The 13870-nt window shown below is 34.1% G+C and overlaps 1 protein-coding gene across 1 annotated transcript in view; it reads left to right on the top strand.

The window, feature by feature from the left end:
- LOC148948841 (liprin-alpha-1-like) overlaps window positions 1-6204 on the top strand; it is a 137189-nt gene extending 130985 nt beyond the window's left edge. The window contains 1 exon segment of the mRNA XM_089094746.1: window positions 1792-6204. Coding sequence (XP_088950872.1) covers window positions 1792-1887 — 96 coding nt within the window. The 3' untranslated portion in view covers window positions 1888-6204.
- Window positions 6205-13870: the final 7666 nt, after the last annotated feature.

Raw genomic sequence — 13870 nt, 5'->3', positions numbered from 1 at the left:
TACAAAAAAATCCAATGTTGCCTTGTGTTCTCTTTAAAGCGCTTATGGTTACTTTCTTTTGGAATTTTGGAACAGAGCTAGTGCACGAGGGATACCCCTTTCCTATTGCTACACTTTAAATCCGACATAAAATAAGATAATAATTTACAAATACACAAATTACAAAGATAATATTTACATGCCTCCCAACACAGAGATGGAAAGGTAGGGAGGGACATCATGAGCGCCACTAGGAAAGTTCTTTGGGGGGGGGGGCAAGAACTACCAGGAGCTTTGTTTTCGACAAAGCTTAAATGGTAGTATTTCTTATTCTCTATTTGTGTGCAATGTGAAATGAGGGATGTGACTTCTACAATAATATAATGATTTACTCTTAGATTCATCTTTCTCTTTCTATAAATATATACACTTTCTAAAACGTGTAACAGAATTTAGCAACCATCAACTAAAAAAAGGCTATCTATTGGGAAATATTCTTGGCCGAGTCTTTGAATATTTATTTGTAGTATCAAATATACGCTTAAATAATATGTTTTAGTTGTTTGCCAGCATACCTATTTTAACTAAATGCTCATTTTGTATTTGTTTATTTTGTTTTCGTAAAATATTTATTGTTTTCTTCTACCTTAAATGAAATACTAAAAATTAGCCGCTCTGACACAAACAATGCTGAAACTACACCTAAACGATTCATTTAAGAATCAGGTAGAGCAGGAATTCAAATAATGGCATAAACTGAGGGAACTTCTTGAACTGCCAACTTATGAGTAAATTTGACTTTTCAACTTCTTCTCGAATTGAAAGCAAAAAATTATACTAGCTTCTGACCTTCGTCTAAACTTACTAATTTTCGTCTAAAATTACTTCCTCTAAACTCCCTTTTATATGATTGAAGTAACTTGTTAGTAATAGTAATATAAAATAATTCTCAGAATATAAATCTTAAAATGAAGCCAGCAGCAAAGATGATGAATTAAAGGACATTGAAGCAGAGATGACGAAATTATGGGTTTCTATTTTATATCTATTTCATCTGATTCAAAGTCTTTTTTCATTTTTATTTTTTGTCTAACAATTTCTAATATGCCCTGTTGTAGCGCAGTGAATTGACGTTATGGGTCATGATACGGGTCTGGGAATCGATTCCAGCTGTCCGCCAAGTTGGATGAAAGGCTTTCTGCCCCCTCCTCTTCTTGGTGCTTAACCACTAAAAGACTCACCTATGGGATTATGACCATGGCATGATGACCATTTCGGCAGGTAGTGATTTTGACGGATAGTTGGCATATTTTTCGATGGGACTTCTTTAGCGAGAAGCTACCCACCCAATTTATATGGGGGGGGGGTGCTTTCTTAGTTTTGTAAAGATAACCTGTAAAGAAAGTTAACACAAGTTCTAAATTTAAATATTTTACCCGGCTTGTTTTTACCCGGCGTTTCATTTTCTTTAATTTTGACTCTCTGACCCCCTTTTCTAAGGATAAAACAGTTGGCTATAAACTTGCGTCACCATATTAACCACAAGCCGTAACTGACATTTTCTCAAATCGCGTATATATATATATATATATATATATATATATATATATATATATATATATATATATATATATATATATATATATATATATATATAAAAGATATATATATCTTACTCACAACGTTTTGTAATAAAAAAAACCTATACTGGGAATGTTTTATTTCAATTCTGTTCACTTCAGTATATTTGTGAGGGGGGCACTATCTAAGAAATCACTGGAGAAGCGATAAAGTGATGAACTTTTTTTACAGGCCCGTCAGCTACTTGAAAGAGAGTTTAAGGCATTGCTTTCAACCATAACGGAAAGGCGCCCGGACTCAACAGACTTGAAAGATCAAATGACGTGATAAGAAATAGTAAAAACTTTTGCTTTCAAAGAAGGCGGCTTTGCATATGTGCTGTGCTTTTTATTTCCATAGTTGGAGTCGTGCAGTGTTGAGCAGCTATCAATTGGCAATTTTTCTCCTTTACCGTGATTGTTCTGTTCTTGTTTTCTACATTCCGCCTTTTTCAGTGTTTAAATAAACATTGGCGGTTCTGTTTTTCGTTTTTATTTTTTACTTTTCTAACTATTGTGGTGCCATTTAAAAATGGTATTGACTTGTTGATGATATGTGAGTCTCTTGCCACTTTTGTTTTCTGTTGTGACATTTTAGCTTTTGTTTCTTTTTCCTTAATTTTGTATATTTTAATTATGCAAGGAGTCTAATTTTAACCACGTATTATTCTTCTCTTATTCTTTTTTCTTGCCTTTTTCTTAGCTTCAATATTTCCCAACAATTGACATATCAGTAAATGGCAAGAGGACAGACCGGTATTTATCAGAGTAATATTAATCACTGGATTAGAAATAATCTGTATAATTCAGTTTTGAATCTGGTTCCTTTAAAAGAAGGAATATGTCAGACTTTGAAGTTGCAATGAGCTTAGAAGTTTGTTTTAAAGCCGTGTTCTCTGGTTCCCCTCTCAGATTTTTTTTTCTTCTATTTTTGAATATCTGGAAACTGAAAGTTGGTTGACCGGTTTTTGGGGGGTCTGGACTGGAAACCGTTAAATCCAAGAACCATTTCGAACTAAGACGTTGTTGGAAATCCTTTTCCTTTAATATTTTTGTAATATTATATTTTTGCTCTGATGTTCTTTTTATTGATTTTTATTTTTTTGTGATAAATAGTTTTCACCATCTTTCCCATAGCAAATAAACTAAAGCTCAAATCTAATGAATTTGAAAATTATGCCTGAACAATGGATGTTAGCATAATTTACCTCTTAGTTTTGGAATTTTTGGAATTTTGGAATTCCGTTTTTAGGAATGATTGAATTGCATCGTATTTCAAAAATTGGCACTCTAGCAAGGCACGTACGCAAGAATTTCCTTCAGGGGTTTTAAAATTCTAAACTGCGTAAAAATATTTTAATTATAGGAAGACAATGAAAAATTATGAAGTTTTTAGGGACAATGGCCTAAAGCCCCCTCCCTTCCCTTGCGTATATACCTTTTCCAGTGAAGTTTAGTTGTCTCTTTTTTTAAGAACTTAATCAAATTATTTGGAATCTCAGGTGCTGAAGATGATGGACACAACTGTTTTGAACGAAAATTAGTCTCCTGTTTTCAGGGGATCTCTCAAGCAAAATAGGAATAAAACTTGGATGGAAAATATTACTTCAATACTATTGTGTCCCCAAATATTGTCTATGTTTCAACGTATTACGCTATTTTTATATATACGCAACGTATTTTTACGTTTACGCTATTCTCGAATTATACGGTTTTTTAAGAATTGAGCTACTTTTTCGCATATATGATTCATAAGTTGCACTTTTAGCGACATTCGATTGAGGCCACACTGGAGAACGATAATCAAACATCTATGTTTTGTTGCATATATTATGCATATGCTGCATTTTCAGCGACTTTTAGTTAAGACCTTCTCCCTTTGTGTTCTTTCAAATCATTTTAAACCATTCCCCGTCCCTGAAAAAAAAATTTATGATTTCTTATGAAATATATCGCCAAAGACTTTTGTTTTGTTTCTGAAAAATAGCTCTACATCTTTATTTTGCTCTTAAGGATATTTTCCCTATATATTAGCGTATCTTTAGTAAATATTTTGATCTTTTGGTGTACTTTAGATTTTCCATCCCTCAGAAATAGGACTAAAAAAAGATCCTTCTGAAAATATTTTAAATAGAGAGCGTGCAAGCGACGGTCGTCATTTAATTTTTCTCAATTCCTATTTTGAACATCCTCTAATTTTCCTTTTTTTCTTATTTTTTGTTATTGCAGAAACTCGGAACAAAACTTCTTGACCTTCCTCAGTGTTTTAAAGCAGATTGATGGTACAACTCGTTTATATTGAATTTATTCTCCGACCACTTTCGACTCTTAAAAAGGGCACTAGAACTTTCGATTTCCATTCGAATGAGATCTTTCCAAACTTCAGGCGACCACCTTTTCCATCAAAAACTTTATATGTTAACAATGGGCAACTAGCGTATATAATGGTACAACTCGTTTTTATTGAATTGATCCACCGTGTATTTCTTTTGGTTTTTGATTGTGTACCTGTGTTTTGACAGTTATTTAGGCTTCTCCTTCCCAAGTTAAGTCAATGGTCTCTAGTCTTTAACTGTAACCTGTGTTGTTCGTTTCTCTGCCAATCATAAGAGTACAATAGAACCCCGGCATAACCATTTCTTCTTCTTCGTTTTGAACGGTTTCTTACAGTTGTATAGGTCTTAAACCTAGTCAGGTAGAAGCGAAGACCTTATAGTACTTGAATGCTGGTAAAATTACATTGAGAAATCTGAGAGGATTTTGGTTTTTCTGTGGGTAGAATTATTGAGCTTTATTTAACTATTGTTGAGCTCGAATTACTGTTGAGAATTTTTACACATAAAGGGTATTCTGCTCATGTCGAAGAGAAGCGCAGAGATCGAATAATATAGCGTTATTTGGCGTCTCGTATTCTAAGGTCTTTGGGTAGGATTCATTTTGAAGTTTCTGGTTCTTGTTAATTAGGCCAGTTTCATTTGTATAAATTGTGTGTGTGCTTATTCATCTTGTTTGAGTTGTATTCCTTATTTTTGCTTGTTTTTATGTCTCAGATCGTCTTTTTTTATTCTTATTTTTTTGATTTTTCCGTATCGGTCGATTGAAGCTTTTCTTTTTTACTCTACTCATCAAAAGTAAAATCTATGCAGGGATGGTGTTGAAGGGTGTGTTTGCCATACCTTGTAATTTTTATTTCTTAGGCATAACAGATTTCCTGAAATTAACGCACCTATTATCTTGACTGTCAAATATTTATCAAAAAAAACTTTAGTTTTTATGGGACCTTTTTTTAGTTGTATTGACTAACCTGAGGAGACACCCAAAAACAAAGTTTAGGAGGGTTTTTTGGTGCCTCACAAATCATGAACGGAAATCCTTATTTAATATAGGACATTTGGGTTCTACGTAAACAATGAAAATTCTTTTGTCAAGAAAAATATATTCATTAAAAATAAACCTGAGTTAAAAAAAAAAATTAAACTGAATAAAAGCTACAGTTGCTGCAACTTTTATAGAAATAACTGTAGGGCAAAATTTCATTTTATATATTTTTTTTAAGGCAGTACAAAGATCCAACATTTTATTGAGGGATTCCAATCAAAATTTTGGGCCCATCACCGGCGCCCGGAAAAGCCGTAATCTTTAAGATATTGTTTCAGGGGTCCTTCAAATCCCAGTGAGAAAATATGTCTTTACAAATTTTCTAAAAATGCGTATTTGTTTTAGAAAAACAGCCTGACCCAAAGTCTAATGTCAGTCATTGAAACCTTTGGGGGACCATGGTATACTGAAATCAATCGGCACTTCTATTTCATAGAGAAAAAAACTATTTCATTTCACATCAGTAGACATCTCTATTTCATAAACAATGTACGGTATTGAATAATATATAAAATGGTGGGAAACAAAGGCATAAATTTCATTTTACATCAGTAGAGTTCTCTATTTCATGAACAATGTACGGTATTGAATAATGTAAAAAATGATGTGAAAGAATGGTATGAAATTCATTTCATATTAATAGGAACCTCTATTTCATGAACAGTGTATGGTATGGAATGATATGAAAAAATGGTATGAATTTCATAAATATAAACTGGGACTTGTATTTTATAAAGATTATGCAATATAGTCCTAGCCTACAGAGTTGAAAGGCCGTCAGAAGACCACTGTTGGACATATTACCGCTTTACTGATAAAAGTCGAGCTTCAGAAAGTTTCTGTCAGCCTTTTTTAAGATCCTAAATGAAGCGATTTTAATAAACTTTGTGACGAAGATTAAACAAGATGCTTTCTTAGCTGAATCATGTAGATACTCTGCTGCAACCAAAAACGCATACAATTAATTATTATCAACTTGGAAATAATTAATTCTTTCTTTTTATTTTGAGCTTTCTCCTTTGAACCTGGCTGTATCCATTGACGTTTAAAAATCAAAGTATTTGTTTGATAGACCCCTGTATATATACTTATAGTATGTGTAAAGAAATATATTTTTAATTCTTGCAATATATGTTCAATAAAGATTTGTTTTCGTTGATCTAAGAAATTCAGTGTATTGTGTTTGCGATGAACTATTAACATTGTCAATTAAACTTTTGTCTAATCATCGCTCGTATTTTGCCTTTGTTTTCATGGCAAGCATGTGGTTATGAGAGGCGATGGATAGCCTATGTGAGAAATATTCATTTAGTTGGAATTTCAACTCCAAAACAACTTATATACCTCAAATATTATATGTAGTAAAATGGACAAATGCCTATAAGTAAAAAACGAAATTGGTACAATGGTTTTTTTTTTTTTTTTTTTTTTTTTTTTTTTTTTTTTTTTTTTTTTTTTTTAGCAAGGCACTTCGTATGGAAGGAGCAATAGAAAATTTAGAAGGGACTCATTCGACTGGAATTTATTTACCATTTCTAAGTGTCAAAAGTGATTGGAGGGTAACCAGCCCTCCTCCTACGCACCTTTCCCCCCCCCCCCCCAAAGACATCGGATCAAAATTTTGAGATAGCCATCTTGTTCAGTATAGTTGAAAAATCCAGTAACTATGTCTCCGGGGATGACAGCCCGCTCTCCATAGCCCTTGGGGCATGGGTTGTAAGTTATACAATATGCCCATTGTTTACATGTGGTGTATTTTATCGGGAAAGTGGGGCATGCTTATCCTTTTGTGTCCAAAAATGCCCAGGGCATTCAGATTAAGCCTTCAGGGGATGAGATGTTGAGGGGAGGGTGGAACTAAATCAAGACACTATGCGTATATGGATTGTCAAAAGGGCGTATGTCGGGAATGACTTGGTGTATTAAGTTTGAACTTTCAGGGGATGATGATCATTTGACCAAAAGACAATATGTGCATCCTCCTACTACTACTGCTCCTACCACCACCGCTGCTACTATTGCTACAACTGCTACTTCTATTGTGACTACAACTAAGGCTAAGGATATTCAGGTGAAAATTCAAGAAAATGTTGAGGGGGAAGTTAAACTATATCAAAACACATTCTGTGCATGCAGGTGGTAAAAAAAAGGGCGTATCTCAGGAATGGCTAATGGTATTAAGCTGGAACTTCCAGATAATGGTGAGGGGGATGATGAATTGACGAAAAGGTAATATGTGCATGCTACTACTACTACTAAATCAAAACAATAAGTGTATACCGGTTGACACAAAAGCAATATCTTAGGAATGGCTGACTAGCGTCTTCAGCGTACTAAGTTAAAAATCCCAGCGCACGATCAGGGGGATGTTACACTGACCAAAAGGCTATATGTGCATACTAATATTGTGGTTCATTACTATTAATACAACTACTACTACAGCTATCATAACTTCTACTAAGGCTGGGGATATTTTAGTAAACAGTCATATTGACGAGACAGAATACTGAAGGGAAAGTTGAACTAAATCAAAACACACTCTGTGCATGCAGATTGTCTAAAAGATGTATCGCAGGAATAGCTTAGGGTATTAGTTGGAACTCTGAGGGAATGATCCATTGACGAAAAGGCAATGTGTGCACGCTAATACTACAATTATTAATTATATTGTAACTACAACTAAGGCTAACGGTATTAAGGTGAAAATTTCACGATTTGTTGAGGGGGAAGTTGAACTAAATTAAAACATACTATGTGCATAGAGGTTATCAAAAGAGCATATCAGCAGTATATTGGGAACGGCTTAGAGTATTATTTTGAAACTTCCAGGGCAGGATGGGTGGCCGGCGTTTACCCCACCCCCCTGGTAAATAAGGCTTTCCAAATTTGAGAATTTTATTTGAGTTTTATTTTTTTAATTTCTGTAGGGGGAAGGAATTTTGGCACTTGTGTATTATGCGCCACTCACTCAAGTTTACACTGTGTAAAGTTTGAGAGTTTTTTCGTTAGTTTCTTCGTTACTTTAGAAATAAATTTTGGCTATAAATTTGCACATTAGGAGGGGGGGATGGTAAATTATAGCGGATCTGCATGCAAAATTTGTTTGGTACAATTATTCTGCATATTAGATAGACAGATAAATACGTTTATTTTAAAGCCAAATATACGGCCATGAACACAGTAAAATAATATTAATGAAAGGCATAGATAACATAAACTTTGACCAGCGATCATCATAAAATACTTAAATGAAACGCTACATTAATCTAATGATAGTATTTAATACTTGAAAAAACTGTCATTGAAAAAAGAACATTTAACACTTGGAAAAAACACTTAAATCAAACATTGCATTTAATTTATACTGGGTTTTCTTTTTTTTCTTTTTTTTTTCTTTTTTTTTTAGTTAAAAAAATTTTCAGATACCTCGCTATTCTTCTGTAATTTTTTATTGGCCATATACATAGAAAGAATTGTTTTCTTACTTCAAACTATCCAAATACTTTATCCTCTCCCCCTATGTGCAAATATATAGCCCAAATTATATATTTCCCATATATTCTGTCACTTGTCTTTGTCTTGCCTCGCACTAGTCTGAAAAAAACTAACGAAGAAACCCGTTTTGTTCTGAGTTTTACACACTGTAAACTTGAGTGAGCTGTCCATAATACACAAGTAACAAAACTCCTTCCCCCTATGTAAATTTAAAAAAAACTCAAATAAAATTCTCAAATTTGAAAAGCCTTCTTTTCCACTGGGGGGGGGGGGGGTAAAAAGTATTTGGACAGTTTGAAGTCAGAAAACAATCCTTTCTAGGTATATAGCCACTAAAAAATTACAGAAGAATAGCGAGGTATCTGAAAATTTTGGTTACTAACTAAAAAAAAAAAAAAAAATCCCAGTTTTTATGTTCATGGCCGTATATTTGGCTTTAAAATACTAAAATACACTTATTTATCTATCCATCTAATATGCAGAATAATTGTACCAAACACATTTTGCATGCAGACCCGGTATACTTTCCCCCCCCCCCTCTAATATGCAAATCTTTAGTCCAAATTCATTTCTAAAGCAACAAAGAAACTAACAAAAAACGGTCTGGTCTTGAATTTTATACATCTTAAACCTGTGAGTGGAGCATAATGCACAAGTTCCAAAATTCCTTCCCCCTACGGAAATTGAAAAAAGTAAAACTCAAATAAAATTCTCAAATTTGGAAAGCCTTATTTTCCACGGGAGGGGGGGGCGTAAACGCCTAGAGTGCATAGAGGTTATCAAAAGAGCATATCAGCAGTATATTGGAAACAGCTTAGAGCATTAACTTGAAACTTCCAGAGCAGGATGAAAGATGAAATGACTACTACTGCTAAGGGTATCAAGGTGAAAATTTCAGGGGATGTTGAACCAAATCAAAACACTATGTGCATGCAGGTTGTCAAAAGGACTTATTACCAATGCCCCAGGAACTGTTTAGGGTATTAATAGAAACTTCCTGCTTGTGTTTAGGGGAATGTTGAAAAAGCAAAAGGTGCTATGTGCATACTCCTACTAATGCTACTACTACTGCTGAAGCCAAGGGTAAGCATTCAGGGAATGTTTAGGGGGATGTTGAACTAAATCAAAACACAATGAGTATGTAAATCGTCAAAAGGGTGTAGCGGCAATATCTCAGGAACAGCTTTCAGCATTAAGTGCGGCTACTAGAGAGGCTTATGGTATTAAGGTGAAAATTTCAGGAAATGGCTAGGGTGAGTTTCAACCAAATAAAAACACTATACACATGCAAGTTGTCAAAAGGGCATGTAAGTGATACCTTAGGAATGGCTTAGAGTATTAAGTTGAACCTTTCAGGACATGTTTAACTAAACGCAAGGCCCTATTGTAGCGATAAAAAAGATTGATATTTGTAGCGATAGAAATTTCTCCGATAGCGCCGCTTATAGCGCTAAAGATTGTGTCAACTAGGCTAGCGCTGCTCTCAATTAATGGGAGACAATTGAATACGTAGACATATAAATGTTGCCTCTTTTTTCTCAAGCTATCTGGAGATCAGATTCCTTTGGGAGCATTTACCTTGGAGACATACGAACTAATTACCTATCATTAGGCTAGATGAAGACATATAAAATGAAATAAACACAGATAAAAAGGACAAGAGATTTATTGAACTTACATACTTAGGTGCACAGCAATGGGTCACTTCAATGACAATAACGGTGACAAGAATATAAGAATTTCGTCTGAATCCTCCCCAATCTGATATACGAATCCCTCCTAATCTGACTTACGAATAATCTTAAAAAGCACATCTACCCCACTATCAAAACATAGCTTTTCAGTCCTGCGCCATGAGGACTGGCTCACCATTGGCTCAAAAGGACCAAGGACGTAAATCTTTCGTCCCATGAATTATTTTCAATATTTTTGATGATTTAAGCGTTCGAACGGTTTTTTGCCATTTAAACTTCCTTATAAATATCGTACGTAGCATATTTTTTATTTCTCACTCTCTTAGCGAAATCTTAAGCCTGGATAGTGCTGTTCTTTGTCTGGGGTGACTGCAGTTTTTCTCTTTGCTGATTTTGGACTTCATTTTTGAAACTACGTTTAACTTAATTATAAGAAATCGGAATTATCTTTAGAAAGAGGGAACTTTATTTTGGTATTTTAAATACATCGCATCTTACTCGTGGTACATATCACCCTTCCCATCAATTAATGACGTCCCGTCATTAGTAACTGCTCGCCTTTGGTCTTTTAAATGTTCGCCAGTTATTAACTATTTCTTCTACATACATATTTCATATTCATGTTATGGCTTAATCAGGAGTGATCAAAATTTTTTCGACTACTTTTCTTATTCTATTCTATACCCCTATATAAAATTCATCTACTGGACTAAGATTATTCATGGTTCTTGGCTAGCTACTATACTAAAGATTTTTTTTTTTAATTCAATTTTTACAAGGCTTTTTTTTTTATTTTGCTGTATATATGGCATACTACATTATATCTAAGCTAAATTAAATGAATAAAATGATAATACTACACCTAATTCTACTTGAACGTCTAGCGGTACATACATGAATGATTTATAACAAACATTATTGGGTTTTCCAAATTCACTGGTAACATTAAAACACTTTCACTATTGGGATTTTGAATTATCAAAGTTATTATGAAGTAACACATGTAGATTCACATCTATTCCTCACTTTCGAGTCCTTAGTGTACTACACCCTTCTGTTGTAAATTATTGTCCTTCCCTCTTTTTGTCTTGGCAAAAATTTTGAAGCATTTACGTTATGGTTTCTTCATGGAACAGTTCGAGCCTGACTGTCTTCACACGACAAGTTTTCTCCACTACTGGTGTTGGTATATTTCTTTTCAGCTTATCATTTTTAGTATATTTTGAGGCACATAGAGAATGTATTCTCGCGTAAAATCGTCCATCTGTGCCTTTTATAAAATTGTTAGCTCATGGCTTGCGTCGATTAGCCTTTGCGGTGATTCCTAGGTTAATCACGGGGTAATTGAAGTTTGGATTTAGAATGGGTTGTCATCAAACTATAGTGATTCTTTTAACATATTGTCTTCAACTTGAACTTCAAACATCTTCAAATATCGTTTAACTTCAAATATCGTTAAATATCGTTTATCTTGTATTGATCGATGGGGTTCTCAGACTTCAAATTGTCTCTAACTTCAGCTTCAAATATCGTTGAATTTCGTTTATCTTGTATTGATCGATGGGGTTCTCAGAATTAAACTTCAAATTGTCTCTAACTTCAGCTTCAAATATCTTCAAATGTCTTTAAATATCATTTAACTTCAAATATCGTTAAATATCGTTTATCTTGTATTGATCGATTGGGTTCTCAGAATTAAACTTCAAACATAGTGTTACCTGATACGTAATATGGTTCATGGTCGGAGAAACAACGATCGAAGGTAACTGTTGTTTTCGTAGACGAAGCTGGGATGAAAATTGCCTGGAGTGTATGGTGAGTATTCTTCGTTGGTTGAGATATGATGAAAATAGATGCTACTGGGTCGTATCTGTACTGGGCTGCTCATTGTAATGCTCAATAACCAATGTGTCCATTTACTTCCTGTAATAAAAATAACGAGGCAGAATCACACGTTCTTTAAAGTAAACACTCATAGTAAAAATAAGTCACGTATTAATTGGGTACATTAATTTCTAAGCTATGAGACAGAATTAAATAAATACACTAATATTAGTACTCACAATGAAAATCTAAAACAGAGATGTCTTCAAATTTGTTTTGAGAACGGAAATATCGATATTAAATAAACATAATTTACCCTACATTATTAAGTTTGAGGTCTAATTTTACAACATATTTCATGCCTGCATTGTTCACGCACGTCCGTGCTGTAAAAGAAACGCATGTGCAGCGTCATAACCACACGATTTTACGTAAACGATACTACAATGAGGGAAAAAGATACAGCGAGGACGAGTGGAGACCTCTATACCCACTCGTTTTCTAATGTCTTCCCTATTTCTTGGCTTAGACGTTCTCATGGGGTTGTCGTATTTAACCTCTGCATTTCAGCTGTTTCCCTGTGTTCTTCTCTTGGTTTTCGCCTTAGAGTCTCAGAATTTTTCTGTAATTTCAAGTCAACATTGGAGCCTCATATTTGCCTTTTAAATAAGGTAATTGGATGCAGGATTTCCAAACTTGCCCGCTTAGATTCCAGTTGATGCTTGGCAAAGAATATAAGCGTAATGAAGAACTGACATCAATATCTTTTTAGAAGGCTATTGTTTGAGCAAACCCTTCAGCACTAAATAAATAAATATAATATTAACGTTTTATTAGAATCTGTTAAGCGAGAAACACCTTCGCATTAGTGGGGAATTCCTTGTGTGTTTTACTTGGTCGCCATTGAACATACATGGGGTTTCAATCCATATATCTTAACTGATTAAATGGTTTTAAAATTTTCCATATTATTATTGAGATATAATTTCACATCCGCCATGAAATTCTAAATATAAACGTAACAATAGCCAACTACTGGTACATACATTTCTCGAGCATGAAATACTATATTTTTCGAGTAAGAAACACATGAATAATCAAACGTGCGGCGCGTAAGTACACTGGTATCCCATTTTATTTGAAGGCCTAAAACGATTATAATCTGCACTAGGACAAAGTATTTCATATAATTAGACGCTTCTGTACTGATAATATTCTTGTTTTGGATAATATCCATCTTAGTTAGGACATGGGTCGATTTTTCATAGAAAATCTGGGGGGACCTGAGTCAGTATAGGTAAGATATAACGTGACTGACTTGCGGAAATATGTCACAAAAATTAGAGCACAAGATATGTCATAGATAAACCAATGAAATTAAAGAACATTTTTGTCACAGAACTATAGAACAGTGATCTCTCTGTTATTGTATACGTCATAGATATAAACTAATGAAATTAAATTTTTCGCCAAGGAGCTAAAGACATTAATGTCTCTGTTTCTCTTTGAAAGTAACGTTTAAAACAGAGCTGTAGGACAGCATACGTCAAAGATATAATATAATGAAATTAAAACGCTTTTCTCTTTTTTTTTCGCCTCGGAGCTATAAGAAAGGAAACTCTCTGTTTCTCTTTCAAAGCCTTCTGATCCAAAAAAAGAAAACTTAACTAGCTCACAGAAGTTTCTATTCAACCTTAAAGTATTGTCTTGACTGGCCCTGATTGGCATAAAAATACTAATTTCTTACACTTGAAGGACTGAGAAATATCCCTTCCTACGGTCGTGTAAAAAAAAAAAAAAACAAAAAAAAAAACTGGGCCGTGAGTTACTCTCTGGGCTTCCCACAAGACGTGGTCCAACACCAGTTGTCGTTCTTAGTCG

The sequence above is a fragment of the Artemia sp. Qi Xiang Cuo genome, chromosome 9, assembly GCF_049724085.1.
Source record: "Artemia sp. Qi Xiang Cuo chromosome 9, ASM4972408v1, whole genome shotgun sequence".
NCBI classification, from domain to species: domain Eukaryota; kingdom Metazoa; phylum Arthropoda; class Branchiopoda; order Anostraca; family Artemiidae; genus Artemia; species Artemia sp. Qi Xiang Cuo.
This window is presented reverse-complemented; position numbering and strand designations above follow the sequence as displayed.